Source organism: Nesoenas mayeri, assembly GCF_963082525.1.
Source record: "Nesoenas mayeri genome assembly, chromosome: 9".
NCBI classification, from domain to species: Eukaryota; Metazoa; Chordata; class Aves; order Columbiformes; family Columbidae; genus Nesoenas; species Nesoenas mayeri.
The window spans coordinates 1,237,569-1,258,486 of NC_137557.1; the positions used below are offsets into that span (position 1 = coordinate 1,237,569).

The 20,918-nt window shown below is 44.3% G+C and overlaps 1 protein-coding gene across 2 annotated transcripts in view; it reads right to left on the reverse strand.

Annotated features, from left to right (window-relative positions):
- The window catches only part of PLCH1 (phospholipase C eta 1), a gene marked incomplete at both ends in the record, with an annotated part of 60,262 nt that overhangs the window by 36,648 nt on the left and 2,696 nt on the right, over positions 1-20,918 (reverse strand). For both annotated transcript variants that reach the window (XM_080349823.1, XM_080349822.1), the window contains 3 exons: positions 750-879; positions 1,171-1,414; positions 1,909-2,055. In XM_080349823.1, coding sequence (XP_080205949.1) covers positions 750-879; positions 1,171-1,414; positions 1,909-2,055 — 521 coding nt within the window. The remainder of the gene's footprint in view (positions 1-749; positions 880-1,170; positions 1,415-1,908; positions 2,056-20,918) is intronic.

Here is a 20,918-nt window from a genome sequence, read left to right on the forward strand (position 1 = left end):
ACAAGTACAACCCAAATGCACCTCTGCAACACAACTGAACCAGTTTCCACACTTTCCAGGTTTTTGGGGAGTAATTTATAATCCACAAATATACTTCAAATGCAAATTTTATGCCAGATAAACAACTTTTGATGACAGAAGATTCTTCAACTTCCTCATGTTTTGTAGTAAACCAGCTTTTGCCTGGTACTGTTTTTAAAGAGTTAAGATTTTATTTTGGTCTTCATTATGTCCTTGGCTTATCTTTCCCACAGTAAACACTAAGGCTGGTGGAATATGGTGACTGCTTTCAGACAACAGAAGTGAAACATTGATTCTGGCTCAGTAAGAGGAAGTTGTTAAAAAAAACAACAAACCAAAACTAATTATTTTCATAAAGCTAGTTTCTATTAAACAATTTTCCATAAAGGAAATGAGAAAATATTTCAATAGAAACATAGTAACTTCATTGTCCAGCAATGCCAACAGAGAACAATCCAGTTCAGAGATGAAAACAACAATGCATTTGAAAAAGTAATATTAATAGTGTTCTGTGTGGTTCACATTGTTAAAACAATGTTCTGATGCATCTTTGTCTCCAAAATGTAAGAGTTTGAAAAGGTCTGTGAGGTGTTGGAAAGGACAGAGTTTAAGTCCCAACTTACAGATCCTCTTCTGGATCTGCAGATCCAGATCTATCTCTGGGCCAGAAATAGACCATAACCGGCACTATCTCAGCACAGCACCGCTATGGGGTAGAGGCCACGCACCTGAAACATCTGCCGGACCTTCCTGCGGGGCAGGTTAACGTTTAGTTTATGCATGAGCTGGTGGATCTCCTCAATATTCAGCAGGCCATCCCCGTTCTTGTCAGCCTCCTCAAAGGTCTGTTTGACCCAGCTGCAAAAACGTCAAGGAAAGGTGGGTAACTAGAAATTACTGTTTTGACCCTTCAGTAAGAATTTCACTAACAGAATGCAAGACTATCTCCTGACTTAACTGAGTTTAACCCAGTCCCTAAAGCACAGCTGACATTTTACTGCACAGAGGAGTGTCCATGTCAAACCCATAATCCATGTTTCCACTGCAACCAGTGGGTTTTGGTCACCAAATGGGAGGTGAAAGGACACCCTGTGCTGAGGTCACTGAAAAACAAGCCAGAAACACAGGCTCAGGCTCATAAAAGGATACTGGTCGTGTGTTCTCTGTCGCTTAGCGAGCGAGTCCTCATCGCTTATTCCAGCCATCAAGTATTTCAGTCCTGTGATCCAGGTGCGAGCCTCCTCTGGGTTGGATGTGATCAGATCCAGCGACTCCATGTGGCCGCCGTGGTAAATGGTGAAGCAGCAGCTGGGGTCGAAGTTCCCCTCGGCGTGGCGGTGGAAGATTTCGGACTGCCGCCCTTCGGTGACTTTGTAAATGGAATCGATGACAACTGCGGGGGAAAGGGAAACCAAAAGCTGATGTGCTTGGATATCTACCCCATTTCTTTCTGCTTTTGAGCAATTCTGAGTTATTTAGGCTAAATGGCATTAAATATTTTTAATATACATCTCCATATCCAAAAGAGGGTTTTGATTTCAAGACCTATCCTTGCTCTGGCCGCACCATGTGCACGTCTGGCTGCCTCAGGGACAGGCAGGCACAGCAAAGCTCTCTGAGCGCTCCCTGCTCTGAATTCAGATAAACGCATGGAAAATGTTGACATCTGACTGAACTACAGTCCCCTTCCTTTCATAATCCCGAACTTTTGGTAGGTGGTTGAAGTCCAGTCACTCTTGAAGAACTTCAAGTAAATATCACCTCACATTTAAAGTAAGTATCAAAAAGCATTTAATTTATCCAAAAAATACTGTTCAGTCCTCCCTCTGTAATTCACATTGTAATACTGAACTGCCCAAGAAATTAAAAGAAACATTAAGAGTTTACTTTTTGCCTTTTCGCTCTTCCTGGATGGTCGCCATCGAATGCAGGTCCTGTGCTCATCCAGGTAGAAGAGCCGAACGAGCCCTTTGGTTCCACTCTTCAGCTTCACCATCTGAGTCCCAGACTGCATGACACTCATGCATCTTTCAACTGCAAAGCACAACAGAACAGAGCCAAGTAAATGGCCATCTCCTTCTACTAATAAAAAGATGTACTGGCTTTCCAACACGTGCTAAAGCATATACATTTTTTAACTTGCACTTTTAATGACCGGAACTAGTATTTGCTGTGTAGGAGACATACAATTTCTAATTCTTTACAACTAATTTTCTACATCGGAAAATTAAGAAAAATTGTCTAAACATCTTCACAACAAAGGAGGCAAAGAAAATTTCGCAATATATTGAAGGGAAATATTTTATAGTTGTCCCATGCTTACTTCCTTTAAATATTTTTACAATATTATACACAGTACTATAATTTTAAAGTGGCACTGCATATTTTGAATGGTGACAGTATCATTCCAACTCCACATTGCTCTGGGCTCAGTAATCCTGTCGCTTATCTCTTGAGCTTTTGACACTGTTGGAGCTGTTAACGGAGTTATAAATACATACCCCCTCCTCCCCGCTACACACATTTACACCCTCTCCATCCTGCTACCCAATTTCAATCACACACTCTGATTTCCCTTTATCCGCCCATCCCATCCGGGATGATAAGGCTTTGTTTCTCTGTGTTTTAACTCAAATACATTCGTCTCTTCCATTTCATCTCACATCTTCCCTCCTACACTTTTCCAAACACCAGGACCAAGATAACATTTCCTCTTGATCTCAATATACGCACGCTCTTAAATTACCATCTCCTGTTTTCACCCATCCACAGCCTCTCCTCAGTCGCTAATGCTCCCAATTCACCTCCCAGATGATGTGGGCTGGCTCCCAAATACCATCTGGCTCTGTCTTTATTTCTTCTTATCACCCTTCTTCTCTTCAGCACTTCTGGTAGCACAACAAAGCCTAACCCACCCCCCGCTCCCAGCGCTCTCCGCCAGAGCCAGGCTTTATTTCTCAGCTCCCCCAGCAAGAACCCGGCTGTCCAGAGCCCTCCAGCCCCAGGTGCTGGTGCTGAGCACATCACACAGCAGCGCTGGGGCAGACACAGCCAGAGCGGCATCCTGAACACAGGCACGCACAGCACTAACAGCCGCTCTTGCTGGACCAGCTTCCCCCAGCCCCCTCGCAACAAGCCCTTTTGGCTGGCCAGCCAAACTCCACGTCAAACAACCGCATCAGAAGTGGTGGTTTTGCTGAGTTGTTGTCTTTCTTGGAGGAATGAGGGGACACAGATTGAGCTGAAAAGAACTGAACTCTCCTGAAAGCATCCCAGAAGTATGTGAGCGCAGTGAGTTTGTCCTTTATTATGGCTGTAAATATATGGATTTCCCTGAATCATCACATGGGTGGGTCTGGAAATGCTTTAAGGTGAACCAGAAGAGTGACACAAATCAAGCCAGAAACAGCTGTTGTACAGTATCCACACACTGACTGTGGCAGGTTTCACTTGTATCTATCTGGAGGTGCACAAAGTACCATGGAGACAAGGCTCTACACCACAAGGGACAGAAAACTCAACCTTAAAGGGCAAAGATTAAGTAAAAATAAGCCTCTAAAACTTACTCCATATATATATATTACTACATATATATATATATATATGTACATACACACATATCATGCACACCTCTGAGTCTTTCACTTTGGAACTGAGTTTTGACCAAGCTGCCTTGCATTCCTACCTAACAACCAACTGAGAATTGTGCTCCAGCACAGAACGAAGGCTCTCGGTAAGAACAGGTTGTACTGGTGTGTGTGGATACACAAATGCGAACGGCTGCATTAGCCCAGCACACAAACTGCACACACATTGCTATTTCACTACTAGAGCGATTGATTACAACAGGGTTTTAGCTCAGGAAGAGGGTTAGCAACAAGCTACTCAACATAGAAAATCTGCTGCTTTGCCCATAAGCCTATCAGTTATTTTAAAAGTCTGACTAAAATAACTAATTCTCATAAAAGTCATTCTATTGTCATCAGCTCAGTTGTCATAGGAATAAAGCCTGGTTTCACCAGCATTTTGTTGAGGACCACTAATAAAAGGCAGAAGAAAGAAGACTACGTTTCTTTAATGTGAGACGGGCAAGAAATGGGCCACGCTTGGATAATTACAAGCAACAAAACCATGGAAAAAAAAATCATGAAGGCGATCCAGTTTCTTCTTCACTCTTTCAATAGCCTCAACATTTGCCATTTTTGTAGTTGCATTTCACATACCTGTTTTCAGAAAGGCTTTAGAATCAAAGTTATATACAATAGGTTTTAAAACACTTGTTTCCCCACAAATAGAGAAGAGTGGAAGAAATGCAGCTCCTGCTGAATATCTCAGTTGTCTCCATTCCTCAAATGGCACCTGCAGTAAGTCTAGAGCTCAAGTAAGCCCTGTCTTTCCTGCTTGCACTTGTCCAGTTCCAAGAAAATACCATCAGGATGCAAACATTTAAATAAGAATAGTAAACATGTTAGAAAGTTAATTGCACATCCCCACTGTGGAGGTGTTAATAACAAAGAAAGAATCCTCGTTAAAGAACAGACTACATGAATAGAAATGCCACACCATTCAAAGGCCCATTGGATTTCAACTCTGGAAACAATGTACAGAATATCCCACCCTCTCCTTCCAGCTCTTTACAAAATGTAAGCACACAAACAAAAAGTCTGTTTCAAATCTATTCCTAACACACTAATTTCAGTCTCCAGCCCGACATCCACAAGACAGACACTGCACATGAGCAGCTGAATGGGGGGAAGTGAGTGAGCAGAGGCCACTCAGGATAAGGCTCCAGAAGAGCAATTCACAAATGCTTTTGCTAAGGAACAGGAAACCTGGTTCCAGAAACACATTTCATCCTCTAGATAAACCACGAATACTGAGTAAACAAATCATCTCCTCAATGCAGATATATATTGAAATTAGAAAAGGCAACACACGGTTTCCATCGTATGGTATTTCATAACACAAGGACTAGCTGTGCATTTTTTTTTGCCCAAATTCTGAAAAGGAACTAAGTTAAACTAGAATATAATGTATTTTGGGTTACGAGAATAAAGAAAGGTAATTAGAAATCCAGATAAAATATTATGCTGATATATTGTATACTTAAAGCATTACTTTGAAATTAAAAAAAAAGACTCTAGAAAGTACGGAGTCCCTTCTGTTTCCAGTTATGCAGCCTTGGCAATCTAAAGTCACCCTAACAGACATCATGTAGCTTAATGGCTTTTAATAACATCAAAATACCAGTCTATCTTTTCCTCCCACAATAACCATTTAAATCAAACCAGACCTGAACACAAAGGTTATTTTTAATTTTTTTTGTTCAAGCAACGATAATAATTCTCAGTTGTACACACGTGTCCTTTGGCAAAGCAGCCGCGTTCCTATCGAATGCTGAACCAGATACAAACCCATCTGTGCCAGCTGGACCTTTTCGGAGGTGGCCACGCTGCCCAGCACATGGTGAGCCTCCGAAGCCAGGAGAAGCGCCATCCGAGCCCCGCTGAGTCCAGGTCTTCACCAAATCCTGCACGCTAGGCCGATGCTATTTATTCTACCTGACAACACTGCTCCTCGATGGGGAATAAACGGAGCTGCTGCCTGGGCACACTAAGCCGGAGCTCTGACCACCAACCATCCGCGGCCTTGCGTTCAACAAGCATCTAATCCGCCCCAAATCAGGCAGCGCGGCCGTCCGGCCAGCTCTGCTCTAATCTGTCCCCACGTGCAATCAGGTCTTTAACAACCAGGGAGCAGCTTAGCCCTGCACCCTACAAGAATCTTTCACAAAAAGTTACAGCTGTGGTCACAGGTTTAACAGCCGGTCCCTGTACGAGCCCCTTTTTTCAATGGTTTACAGTTAATTTGGTTTAATTCTCAACAGTGGCAGTTGTGATGTGCACATCTGCCTGCTGTGGTGCTTTACTGCAAAGGCTTTAAGGCAAGTCAGACCCTTATTTAATACTAGAAGGAAAATATTTATGGAATTAAAGCATCCCTGGCAGCACTTTCAGTAAAACAGAAACGCGTGTTGTGACACATCACAGCAGTGGAACAAACACCCGCTGCCCAGGAAACCTGTTGGGCAGGATTCACTAACCGCGCTGGTGACTCCGCACCGTGCAGCAGCAGCGCCAGCACCCAAAGGATGCCCAGGGTTGGGCTGGATGATCTGAAGGGTCGCTCCCAACCGAAAGGATTTTATGATTCTACGACTCGGGATAAGCCTACAGCAAAACCTTGGCAGAATACAGGTTTTGGGTGAACGGGGGTTTATTTCACCTTTTTAGCCAGCATTCGTGGGATTTCCCTTTAAAAACACTATTTTTTCCACCACTGCCTTCAAAGAACTGTTACTTGCAAAGAGGTGATTTAACTATCTGAACAAAAAGCAGCAGCTTAAGGCCCCATGCATTGTAGTCTGTGGGTCCTGTGCAGTAAGTCACACGCACATGCAGACTTTGAACCACATAAACTCCATACTAGACCCGAGTGCAGCCCCAGCAGCCTGTTGGCACAGTGGCTCTCATAGAATCACAGAATCATTTCAGTTGGAAGAGACGCTCAGGATCATCGAGTCCAACCACAACCCAGCCCTGGCACTAACCCGTGTCCCTAAGAACCTCGAATAAAGGCCTTTTCAACCCCTGCAGGGCTGGTGACTCCAGCACTGGCTGGGCAGTCTGCTCCAAAGCCCCACAGCCCTCTGGGGAAGAAATTGTTCCTGATATCCAATCTAAACATCCCTCATCCCGAGCAGAATCTCACCCACATTTCTGTCAACTTCTGTGAGGCAGCACGAAGTCATTAGACAGTGTACACGGCTACTGAAACAAGGAGTTATTAATTCCATTTCAGGACAGTCAGTAAACCCCATTTTTTGCAAGGGGCAGAGTGTGCAACTGCAACACGCAAACAGCTCAAATGTTCACAGCAAAGCCTCTGGAAATTAATACAGCTGGCCCTTAACAAAACAAACACAGCAGAATGTGAATATATTTGATAGCTTCTTTCTTATTTTTCTGCATTCTACTACTATATGTTAACAAATTAATATTTCAAAGCACAAGCAAAAGAAAACAGCTTCGGTCTGATGTCTTGTTTTTATGGACTTAATGTTACAGCTGTCCGACAAAACAAAAAGATTAAATAAGGTATAAAGAGCATTACCAAACAATGAGAAGTATAATTATGAAAGAGGATATAAATTGTGTTTCTAAATGATATGCAGCAAGCTGCATTAAGCCAGCATTAAGCTCGAGGAGATAAAAGAAATCCATAAAACGCAGAAGTTACTTTTTTAGCTGCAGCATCAGCTCTTCTCCCCTCCAGGCGGTATTTTTGGTTTGACTATATACTTTGCAGGTATCTAGTCCATTTCTCTCTTCAGAGAAGAAAAGACCCCCCACTCGCAGCACCAGGTGCTGTTGCCCCCATGTGCATCGGCGGCACCTCCACAGCCACCTCCTGGGGTTTATTGTGCCACGGTGTCCCAGGAACAGGAGCAGGGCCCCACACCTCCCTAAGCTCACTGCTCTTGAGCCATGGAGAGCATGGCTTATCTTGAGCCAAAGCCCCAGATGGCACCATAGCCATTCTCCCAAGTTCTCAGACTTAAAAGCCCAAAATGTCTGCAAACGGAAGTCTGAGCAGGGCTGTTATATAAAAAGTAGAATAGAATATCATCTTTTCAGTTGGAAGGCTCCTACTGTGATCTTCTAGTCTGACCACAAGTTAAAGCGTGCTATTAAGGATGAAGTGGGTGGTTGGTGGGGAACAAGAGTCCCAGTCTGCTCCTGTCACCAGTAACAGGTCCCTGGATCCAGCATGGAGCCCATTTTATATTGACATAGATGCACGTTCCCAGAAGCAGGCACTCAAAAACACACAAAGAAGAAAGCGCAGCCCCCTGTCCCCCCAAACACCAGAGCAGTACACAGTTAAACTATCGTGAGCCGAGTAGCGAAGAGACTCTGGATGTGATCACAAAAAACACTCTCATTTGTCTGACCTCTTCTCATCACCTTATTTTGCAGTCAGTTATTCATCATTAGTATGCTGTAAGTTTGCCTTTATGCTAATGCCATTAAAAGCCATTTACTCCCTACTCCCAGAGAGCACATTTTCTCTAAATCCCACAAAAAAAGCACTAATATCCAGCACAACCCCCAGCTCACCACTAATACCCCCAAACTGGTGATTGCTGGTTTGTTGTGTAACAGCCCAAAACAGCACGGACCACAGAGGCCGTTCAGGGGGAACTGACCATTTTCAACAATCACATCTCATACTTGATACCAGATTTTCATTCAATTTGCAGCAACTCCTCCAACCCCTCGTGGAACTTTACATTAAGCTTCTCACATCATAATCTCCGTGAAGTCCATGGATGTGAGAGGGATGATCTCTCACACTTCTGCAAATCTCGAGAAACGCTCGGGAAAGCCGGTTGCACCAGCAGAGCCACCAGCTGCACACAGCACAGGTATTTCACTCCAAGAGGGCAGAGAATCCAAATGAGTAGCCAGCAAAACGCAGCCCGTGATTACTCAAAACAATTGTGAGTGGCCTACAATCAATGAAAATCATTAAATGTGAGAAACAACTCATGCTTGTAAATTCACTAATAACATGCAAACAAAAAAGGGGAGAAACTTCAGAACAAAATCATATACTACCCAGAGAGGGGAAAAAATAAACTATCAGCATAGTCTTAACTCTTTGTAGATCTGAGAATGGGCGGGTGGTGTCTTTTTTTCTTAGAAAACAACAAAACCTTGGGAGCAGTAACTCTCCGAAGTTGGGTTTCTGAGGAATACCTGTTCCATACTGACTCCCGTTTCAGTTTACCATCTTGAGATTGCTGGCTCAATGCTTCTAGGACGATCAGCTGAACTCATTTTCATGTTACAAGAGAAAAGTTTTTGCTTCATACCTTCTCCATAGCTGGTCCTTGATTATCTTTGACAATCATCAGTTATTAGTGTCCTGGGAGCACCCAGAGTCCTTTCCCAGACTGAAGCCCCCTCCTCTTTGGCACTTAGAGATCACAAAGGAACCAGAAGCATCAAAACAAAGACCTGGCACCACAATTTGATCCCAAAAGAGTTTTGATCATCCTTATTCACAAATCTTGTTCCTACATTGACGCTATCTTCTGCAGAGCACTGTGCAATGCAGGAAACAACTTGCTAGAACACGGCCTTATTTACAGGGCCTATGAGCCCCTTTTTGAGATCTCCACCTCAGCACAGCAACTGAAATCTGAGAGAGCAGCCCCCAGATACAATGAATAATACATGTTTTCCACCTCTGCTCAAGTATACCTCCCTTCTGCTAGCTCAACCGACTTCTGATTACTACCTTCAAGAAATGAGCCCAGGTTTCAGGACCATTACTGCTACTGGTTCCTGAAATACAACAAAGATCTCCTTCATTCAGAAATAAGTTGTATCAAAGCTGCTCGCTTTGAGAGCCCTGGTGCCACTGCAGCCCAGCACAGCTGAGGACTTCAGTTCTGCATTAAGACTATGGAATTGGTTCGTTATCAACACTGAAAAGCACAATCATTTAACCACAGACATGGCCAACTGCCAAAACATGTCATGTCAATAGAGTGAGCAAGGAACATTGATCTATTAGGGAAATACATTTAACAAGTTTGCACATCCTAATCCTCATTTATTGCGCGAGGATCCCTCAGCAGGGAGGGTGCAGCAACTGACTGTGATACTATAGAGCAAGTGGAGGCAGCAGCAGGCAGGAACACAGGAGAGTTTCCAGTGCCCCTGCCAAGCAGGAGGCAAGCGGCCAGGTCTGCTGGTGCTGCTGTGACAGCCTCCACAGCAGGCTTCAGGGCAAGCAAAGGGCAGAGAGGCATTTGGCTTCTCGGGCAGCATCCTCATGCTGCCATAACCATTCACAAAGGGTAGGAGACATCGTTCTGTGGGTCTGCTTTGCTCAGGCACCAGAAGGGATGGCGATAACTCGTCTAAAGGAGCTCAGCTGAGTCACCTGTGCTGAGACGGGAGCTCCCCTGAGGCCACACAGCAATTGATAAAGAGCAGTCTGAAAGGCATCCCGGGAGCTACATCTCTGCATTCAAAGGTCATGATAGAAAACACTAAGCTACAAGCTCTTTCTCTTCCAGAATCCCATGTCTGCCCTCTCAAAAGCAGTTAAGTACATAAAGAGGGATCACACGCCCCAGAACCAAGCATGTCTCATTCTAAGCCTGCCTTTGTTGTACAGCATTAAATACCATCCCTGTTCCTTGATCCTTTACGTACAATCTAGGACTTCAATTAAATACATTTCCCATTGCAACATATTGAGCTGGGTCAGATCCCCTTATCCCCTCTCAAAATGCCATTCCTTTATATCTTACCACCCTCCTTAACTTCTCCAGCAAAACAAGAAGAGAACCCCACCAGAACACCCTTCATAAAGCTCGCTCCAGTCCCCACACCGGGATGTGCAGAGGATGAACCATCCCGGGTTCAGTGCAAACAGCGAATTCTGATGTCTGCAAATTTCTCAGCAAATAGCAATGTCACAGCACCCTCGGCACCTGTACAGCGTCACAGCCTGGTGAGGGGAATAGATCACAGGGCACGAGAGCAGCTGGAGCTGCAGGATGAAGCAGGTGGAAGAGGGATCCGGTCCCAGGACAGCGGCTGGGCTGGAGGGAGCATCGCTTCCCCCTCCGCTGCCCAATTCATCTGCATCTGGGGCTCCATTCCAGAGCAGGAGGGGAAAAGGCAGAGTAGAACTGAGGGTAGAGTTCATTAACCTTAAAAAGTAATGAATGAAGATGACAGTGCAACTGATGATATGAACTGATTTATTCACACTCCTCAGAAACAGTCATTTTACTGAAGAAACACGTCTCCCTACTCTATTCTCAAATTACCTCAGTGCAAGTCAGACAGCAACTCACCTGTGGACAAATAATGAATTGACTCAAACACCCAAGTAATTTTATTACCGAAATAATGATGTGTATCTGAGTTTCATGCTGATCAATGTTTCTATTGGTAACGTGAAAATGCCGCCAAACCAGTCATCTGTTGCACTGCTGAGAATACCAATAACCTGACAAAGACCAGGCAAAACCTTCCTCACCTACAGCTGGGTTTGCTGTCATTGCAAGGTGTTCTGCTAAAGCACTAACAAGATAACTACAAAGCATCACGACTCATCAGCCAAAGACCCACACCCAAGGGAAGCTGTGCTGTGCCCGTTAACATTGCATTGCCCATGTCTCTTTGAGCACAAGCGCCTTCCCCATTCACAGTGCTCAGCAGTCATAAAATCACAGAACTGTTTGTGTTGAAGGGACCTTCCCAGCGCCCTCAGTGCCACCCCTGCCATGGGCAGGGACATCGTCACCAGCTCAGGGTGCTCAGAGCCCCGTCCAGCCCGGCCTGGGATGTCTCCAGGGATGGTTCATCCACCACCTCTCTGGCCAACCTGGGCCAGGCTCTCACCACCCTCAGGGCAACAATTCCTTCCTCGTGTCCAGCCTGAATCTCCCTCCTTAAGTTTAAAACAACCACCACCCCTTGTCCTGTCATAAGATGCCCCTGCTAAAAAGTCTGTCTCCATCTTTCTTACAGGCCCCTTTAAGTCTGGAGAGGCCACAATAAGGTCTCCCAGAGCTTCTCTTCTCCAGGCTGAACAGCCCAACTCTCTCAGTCTCCGCTACGGCCGAGCCGCTGGCAGCCGCGGAGCTGCCCCTTGCCGCGAGCGCCCAGCGCGGGGCCGAGTCGGGCGATGGCGCACACAGCACCGCTTCCACAGTTATTGTATATTCCTTCATCCAGGTGCTATCAAACAGCTGCGTGCACTGTGCAAGGGACGTGATCCAGCCTCCACCAGGAGGTGAAGAGCACGTGAATACGTCCACGCCTACAAAACACAAGATTGTGCGCTTGCCCGGAGCCGTGTCACCCTCCTGTGTGCGGGGACACACAGGAGCCCAGCCGAGCCCCTGCTGCGATGCCACCAACACAGCACAACCCAAACCAAGGGACACAGAATTGCACTCCTTGGTTCTGCATCCTTTAACCACCTCCACAGACATGGTAATGCTGCCAACTGGAACAGTTCACACTAATTTGGCAGTTGCTATTGTACATGGTAAAGGAACAGGGGCTACAAAATAACCCCAAACTGCATTTCACTATCAACTAAATAATTTGGTATGAAGTGTGTTGATCTACACATACATACATACTTATGTGAGCTTCAAGAATTAAACCTGATGTTTTTCTTCTGGGATTGTTCCAAAAAAACCCTTCAAATAAGCCAGCTCTTGTAAATTATTAAATGGGGACATATCCATTACCTTCTGCGCCTCAGAAAGCAGATGGAGTAACACCTGGTCTCCTTTACCTGACCAGATGCATCAAAGCTTAATGTAGAGTTTTGCGTAACCAAAACCTCCAAAATAAAAATACAGCGTTTTGAAGCATAGCATACCAACTGCCACACAGGAGGCCTTTCCCTGAGAGGCTACACAAATAATAGTCTCCATTTCTTACATTATAGCTGTGCCTATTTCCTTCCCCAAGTTCAAAAATATTTATCAAATAAAGTCATCCTTGCTACAAACAGAGGAAAAAAACCAAAACCACCACAACCAAACAAACCTCCGGTGTCTCTCAACCCTCAACACAACTCCTCAATCTTTTAAACATGCTTCATAGCAGGCAAAACGACATTTCAAAGTATGATCCATGACTTCTGGTGCCTTTATTTTAGAGCAGTTTGTTTTGAAATTGTAGATAATCTTGTTAGAAAACATCTTCCAAACTAGCCCATTTTGACCAGCCAGCTCTTTGCTAAAAATATTTTACAAATATTTCTTTACAAGCATGTTATCAAGCCATTAAGAATAAGCAAAACATAAAAATAAACTTTATTTACCACGCTTTCTCCTCCTTTCTACAGGGTTTACTCAGATATTTTAAGCTATAAGTTACTGAATAAAGTTATTCAAGACATCTTCCTTTTCTTGTATCATCCTCCTACCGTTCCTGAAAAGACATCTTTCTCATCCAGTGCTGTTTCATCAGAATTCTACACATCACTTGCATGGAAGTTATACTATTTATAAGTGCTACTAGGAAACAAAATCCACACCACCACCTCTTTTCCATAGAAAGCCATGCCACAGCAAAATGACGAACAGATGAAAAGGTCAATAATTATTTTTTTAAAAGGCAAACACATTTGCAATAACCTGAGGTAACACACAAGTGCAGTTTGTCTGTAACATGGGAGCAGTATCTCACACACAATCCACTGTTTTCATGGAGAAATGTGCTTTCAAGTGAATACAAAAATTACCTACAGTAATTCCAAACATCCTTACCTTTTTCTGGACTTAAATTTTTATATACTTCAAGGTCTGCCATTAAATTTGTAACCTATGCATTATTGGCAAGTAGAATGGAAATTCTCACTGCAGAAAAGCCTCGGTTTAATCTTCATGTCTCTAGAGCTAAAACATTTGGAAAGCAATCCTTAGAAGTACAGGAGAACATTGCCAGCACTGCTCTTCACGAGGAGCGATGAAATCTTGATGATCCACGACACAAAGGCAGGAAAACACAAACGCAGAGACAATACCAGGCAACTTTCTTCAAAAGCGAGGAGCACGGGCGGCTGGCGGCATCCGCCGAGAGCCGCTGCCCGGGGAGCGCGGGGGCAGCCGCCGCTCCGGCTCCGAGACGCGCGCATGCTGGGCAGCCATGAAGACGCTGCAGGCAGTGAGAGTGTGTAATGCCCGGACAGCCGAGCTGCCCGAGATCCCACCGGCACCTCGGGAGGCTGGTGGGGAGCAGATTACTGTACTCCGGCTACAGAACGGGAGAGTGACGCAGGCTGAATGCAGGAGAGAAAAATCCACCCTCGCTCCAAAGTAACTCCCAGCGCCGGCAGCCACGGGGTGCACAAGGCGGGAGGAGAGAACCCCAGGGACCGCATGCCCTGTCCCCAGGGTTTGTGCCCCCTCCTCTTGCCTTGGTCTGTAACTGGAAGGGGAGCAGCCGTGGTGCACAATCAGGCCGGTTGGAGCACACAGCATGCAAATGGGTTAGTCTGTGCATCACTGAGCATTTGATTTCGTAAGAACAAGGAGTCTCCTGCGAGATGCTGAGCCCTAGCTCTCCCAGGAGCTGTACGAAATTACCATGCTACTGGCTAAATACTGGGCTTGTTTAAGCCAACTCGATGCTACTGAAATCAGCAGGTTTATAGTCAGTGTGGAACAACGGGCAGAAACACTCAGACCTGCATAAATTGCACATATGACGGAGCCCAAGGGAACACAGTGATGGAAAGCATGGCAAGAATAAAGCAGCTTCCATATATAATGCTTTGCATCTGTGATTTCCTGCGTTTTCTCTTTCACTGTTCAGCTGGCTTTTTTACATCGGTGCACCAAAAGAATCCCCAGCTGTATTCTCAAAGATTGTGACAGCGATACAAGGACAGAATTTGTCTAGCACATGCTAGAAAAAAGTTACACAACAGTGTGGCTGGGAGGAATAGGAAAAGAAAACCCACCATAGTTCTACACACCTGTAGAACTTGGGTGAGATACAAGAAAAGGCACAAGTGGAGTTGACACGTTTTACTTACTGAGAAATCATTATTTTTTAGCTGTTGCCAACACGAATCATAACATTTCCCACAGTCACCACAGGTCACAATAGATCACGGTACACACAAGGATACAGGCTGACTATATCTAACACCCTATAAAATGAAACAACCCCTCAAGCCCACTGTGGGGTTTTTCTTGGCTGCACTCAGAGTTTGTGCTTCTGATTGCCCTCCCAGCTGAGGACACAGGACATGGCAGGAGTCGCGCTCTGCGGAGACAACGTCACTCGTGCTCAGCCCACGTGGGAAATGGAACAGCAACATCATCACCCCCCGGATCACACCTCAGTCAGACGAGGTGATGTGTTAGAGCTGCAATTCCACAACAACAATAAAACATCACCACTCTATAGTTTAATTCTTGATGTATCAGATTGCACTTGATAACGTGTTAAGTGCAAATTACCCCACACTCCTATCACTCTATTAATAATGAGAGGAGCTATACACAAGCATCTTCAACATCAAAGCTGCTCTGTAAGAAAGCCTCCCCAATCATTTTGCCTTCAAAATAAAGTTCATTTTAAAACCAGAAGTGCTTAAATGCTATATGGCTTTAGAAATTAGAGCGTGCTATATGAGTTTGCAAGAAAATCACAGCAAACAAATTAGGACTTCTATGTAATTCAGGGGACATGTGCCAAATGGTATGAAAATACCTGTAGGTTTATTCAACTTAAAAAGCCAACCAAACAAAAGCCACCTCTGTAACAACTCTTCACTGAAAGCCAGGCTCTGCATCCAGTCCCTAGCGCTGTCAGTCAGATCTAAACCCACATGCCTTTGAACACACCGCGTTAGAGTTGGACTGTCTGCAAAGGGAAAGCCAAAAAGCAACTACTTCCCTTTATACCATCTGACACTGCAGCTACACCTTATTGAAGGGGTGGCCGAGCAACCTTTGCATCTTCCCCGTTTGCTCCGCTCTGCTCTCAGGGAGGTCACAGCGCTCCTGCTGGGAGCGTTTCTGCATAGCCACATCACGCAAAGTACCACCAAAATCTCCGAGTTGATGGGGACACACAAGCTTCCTGAGAATAAAATTATTATTCTGTCACTTGTATTTCATTAACATCAACGATCACCATAAGACAACAGTTTGTATTTTCAACAGCCACTACTGTCTCATACGTACTGAACAATCCCAAGACAAGGTTTGGCAAGAAACGTAACACACTCACTCACAGGCCTGTTTTTCCTACTTACGTTTTCTGCCTCATAAACCCTTCCCTGGGAGACCTTTGCCAATGCCTTCCATGCTCAAAAGTCTGGTTTCCATCTTTTCAAGCTGGTTTCAAAATATGCAGGATTCACCTTCTATAGTTTTAACTATCTCTGCTACAGAAGCTCTACAATGTATTAAGGAGGTGTTCATTCACTCAAAATCCGTCTCCTCCAGGCTAATATTATTTTCCAGTTTTCTTAATGTGCTGTTCAAAAAAGATTTTATCATTAAACCACTGGAATTATTTTGAGATAAACCAGCAAGTACCTCCAGGTACAAAGCAGGCAGTGTCAGAGCACTATCCCTGTCATTTCATTTAAAAATATTAAAAGCTTTCTTGTAATACATGCAAACTGTAATTCTTGTCTTCCCTGCACATAGTTACAGATATGCTTTAATTTAAAACGGGCTGTAGTTCAGCTCACAGCTCCTGGCTGGGCTGAGGGAAACGTGTTCTATTTTGTGCCGCAAGCAAGGCCAGAGGGACACAACGGCACTGCCTTGGTTTGGGGGGTGGCTGCCAAACCAAGGCCAATACTTTTAGCTCCCTGGAAGAACACACACATTAAACCTCTCCTCCCCAGACAGCTCAAGGCTGCTGGGCTACAAAACCAGCTACAAACCCCCCTGAAAAGCACAGCAAATGCCTTTATGTCATATAAACCTGAACCAGCAACTCCAGGGCAAAACCCTTGCCTGGTGCAGGCTTGAGCTACTGGACAGAGACACGACAATGTGAGTTCTACTGCAAAATATTCATCTTCCAATAGAAGAGAATCTGATTTAACTACCAGCTTTGAGATCACAGCATCAGAAGAATATTAATTTTCTGGCTCATCAGTTTTTTCCCTTTTTCACTATTAAAATAGCTAGAAACCAGTACAAAGACTAATTCTGCTGAAGAGCAAGAAAAACTGATTTGAGAACTCTTACAGTAAATAGATAATGAAATAAGATATCAACATCCTCATATTCACCATCCAAATTTCATCTTGGACCTAAACTGTAATACAACCTCCTCGTGAACAAAACTATATTAGCTGCACAAAAAATTTGTCATTTTTCTAAGATTAAAGCCTTTATCAACTCATTTGTCATTAATAAAGACACAGTTCTTTGGGAAGCTGAGAAACATCCAAAGATGGAAGGAGAAAAACACTTGGCATTACAACTTCACCCCCTGAGCCACAGGCTTGAGACAGGTCCCACACATGAATTCCCTTTCACCAAGGGACAGGCAGACACAGCGTTTGTAAAGCAGTTACACGTTCAAGGAAGCACCGGGAGGATGCTTCTTCAGGCATTTTAGGCACTTTTTTAATCTGTGTAAGCTTAAATAAATTCTTTAATGCCCTTCTTGTATATCTATTTTCAGTTAGAGCTGGTTGTCTCAAGGAAGGAATTGTGGATCTTTTGCTACATTACTCAGAATATAAACTGAAATATAAATTACTGCACTATTATCTTGTCCTGCTTTCCCAAGCATCATTATAAAACTCCAATTGAAGTTGACAATTAAGATGTAAGCCTGAATCCTGCAGTCTCCAGCTGATATCTTTAGCACTGTAGCCTGAAGCGTAGGGCTTGCACGAGGCTTCAGCAGAGCTAATTATAAAGAACTGCCCATCAGCAAACACCGAGCCCAACATACACATGCAATTCAGCAAAGAATCCATATTGTTCCCCCAAAACTCTTGTGCTCCATTAACCAAAACAGACCACTTCACTGTATAAAAAGTAAAACATAATGCATTTTATGTTTCCATTCACTGGGCACAAAAGTTCAAGATCACCGAAGCAAAAAAATAATCCAAGAACCTGCAGAAAAGCTCAGCTTCTCAGACCAAAATGAACGGAGAAAGCACTGCAATAACACCGGCCATAAGCAATTTCTGGGCAAGCTGTCCAGAGCCGGTTGTGTAACAGCAGTAGGTGCTCATCTAATAAACATGGTGCACAATTGCCTCCTTTACATTTGGGAAATCTTTGAGATGATCTCTCAAAATAAGCAATTGCCTTGGGCTAAGTCTCTCCCCCACCCCTCAACTCGGGTTGTACAGATGTGGGTGATTTGGGAGAACCTTTTGAAGGATGAGCTGGATATTCTTGAAACAAGAGCCCAAGAGCACGCGCAGGAATCCACACCAGCACTTTCCCTTGCAAATTCACTGGCCACTGCACGTTGTCAGACAGTAAAATAATTACTGAAAAATATTGTCCTAGTGCCAGCGCAAGACAGACGCCTGAGTGCCCTAAAGTGCCGTCTGCAGCCCGTGGAAGTACAACATGCACGGCAGTGCCGTCCCAAAGCTCCGCCGCAGCAGCTCAGGACCTCAATATCCAAGCCCAGAATGAAGCTTCCATCCTTCCCACTTCCCTTTCCCCAGGGGCAGAAGAAAGCGTTCTCACCACAATGCTCCCCACCCATTTCCTCAGTAGGACAGTCAAGGCTACCAAAATGCTCAGCACCACTCAAGTACCTGTCTACCTGATGGGCTGATCCAGGCAAAGGGCTTTCCAAGGGGAAGCGATGGAGCAACCAATCCCGCTCCAGTCGCTGCGGTCTGAAGCTTGTGTGAAACAACCATTTCCCTTCAAGCAGAAGGTTTGCACCAACCGACACAAGTTTTTTGAGTTAATAACCACAGATGATAAAAAACGTGAGTGAATTTAAACTAACTTCAGAAAAACTTAGAGATAAAGTTAATAAATGCAATGATGTCGATGCAGCTCCTGGCCAGGCAGCGTTATACTCACATTGCTGACCAGCCCGTGCGCCGCAGGGAGGGTTGTGATTTTTTCCCCCCTTTATACTTTTAGCCCCAAATATCTGCTAGCAAAGTAGATGGATGTTTGATCTGACAACGCAGCCATTCCTCCATTGTTACTCCCAGCAAATAAACAAAATATGATCCACTTTTACTCCGAGAAAACAAACAAAATCTTCTTCCAAGCCTAGATGTGCTTTGTATTTTGGCACTGTTTGCAACAGGAAGGAAAAGTAGGTTCATCAAGTCCTGAAGGCTAATTGCTTATCTGTTGTATTCTACAGAAACTGCTAAAATAGCTTAAACCCAGATCTGTCGCTGGTTTGCCATTCTCTGTGTGCACATACAGTGCTGCATCTCGCTGTTACTGAGGAAAACTGACATTTTTGCTTCTAGGCAGATAAGGCTCCCTAGAGTACAAGATATAGCAGCAACCTCCACTTCTGCAACCAAAAACTTCAGACACAAATAGATAAGAATGTTAATATCCTGCAAATACAGCTATTAGCAGCTTTTTCTAATAAAATTACAATTTTATGATAAATCCTTAGGCAGTTCAACATCACACATGAATGTTCAGTTGTTACTCAAAGACAACCCGTTAAAGCCCTGTGAAAAGGCACCCAGTTGTGTATCAATACTTTTTCTTGCCTAACAACATGCAAGGGTCTCAAAGCACCATTACTAATTACAACTTCAGAGCAAGAGTACAGATAGGATGCTTTAACAGTTTTTCCTAAACTTGGCAATCTCCACCTCAAAGTATGCCAGTTTCTCCTGCGTTTTCAATTTGTGCCAACCTCCCCCATCAGTTCAAATAAGGCTTCTCTTCCCTGAGCATTCCCTCTGCAACGCATTTCTAGTCAGCAGTCACATCTCCTCTCAGTCTCTGGTTTTCCAAGCTAAACAAACCAGACTCATCTATTCTCCTGGTCACTTCTGCAGTCCCATTCTCTGCCTGTTCTGAGCTCCCTTTACTTGAACAAGGCGTTAAGCTGGTCCAGGCAGCACTAACACCTTCACCTTACTCCAAAACACCCTAAATTGTGTGTGTTGGAAGCAGATACATCACAGATGTTACCACATCTCGTATGCTCTGTTCTCCAGCACCTCTGGCTTGCAGCTGGTGGTTCCCATGCTGGAGCAGAAGCGTTCAGTGCTTTCTTCCAGCAGAGGTTCTTTGCCATTCCCCAGAGGCACCGTGCACTCCAACGGGTGATACCTGCAGTGCTGCCGTCTGCTTTGGGCATTTCTGCTCTAAGTTGGAGGGGTTTTCTCCCTTGGTTGGTTTTTTTGGGGGTTGCTTTTGGGTTTTTGTTTGTTTGTTTGGGGCTTTTTGTTTGTTTTACACAAAACACAATGTTTAAACTACTCCAAATAAACATAGAGCTTCAGCATTCTTATTTATGCAGTCCACAAGAGTTTCTCGCATTTAAACACCTCAGCTAGAGGTGACCAAATGGAAAAGCATGTATTCAGGTTCTTACAGCAACACAGGTCCCAGAAGAGTGTGAAGGAAACACCAGAGATGAACACGGTTGAGCAGCAAAGTTCAGATCATGAGCCTCTGTCGACACTTCCAGCCCCACAGTCTCTATGCGGGAAGATGATCCTGCGGTTTTTAAGAACACCAGCTGAGGCACCAGGATATTTTTATTGGACTCGCACGTGAGGTCCAACGGTTCTTCCAGGTTCAATTACAGATAATAACCATGTCACTGTACTCTGACCTTCCAGGTAAGCCTGGTACAACTGAATTAGTCCACTGCTCTGAACAAGAGAGTGTAGTTTAGATAATATGAGCAAGATTGAATTAACATGACATCCTACCAACAGCCATCAAGTCCCTATTGACACAGGTCTGGAAAGAGGTGGAGAGGCCAGGAGATAACATTAGAAACTAAGAGAGAAAATTAATTACAATTATGGAAATGCAATTTAAACAAAAGGTTTGTATTTCTAAGAGATCTTCAGAAGAAATTATAATTGGCATAAGTAGGTGACTCTAGTAAGTGTGAACAACTATTCTCAGAACTGCTGCGACAAAATCAGCTGTTTGCTAAGCACGTCACAGCTTCTTTCTGTTTCACAATTACAAGATATTGGCATTCATAAATGTAGAAAACTAAACTAATCAACAGCTCTGTGTGCGTGCTCCCTGAAGAGCCAAGCTCGCTGTATCACAATATGAAACTATAAGAGTAGGAGCTACCAAAAAATAATGAGAA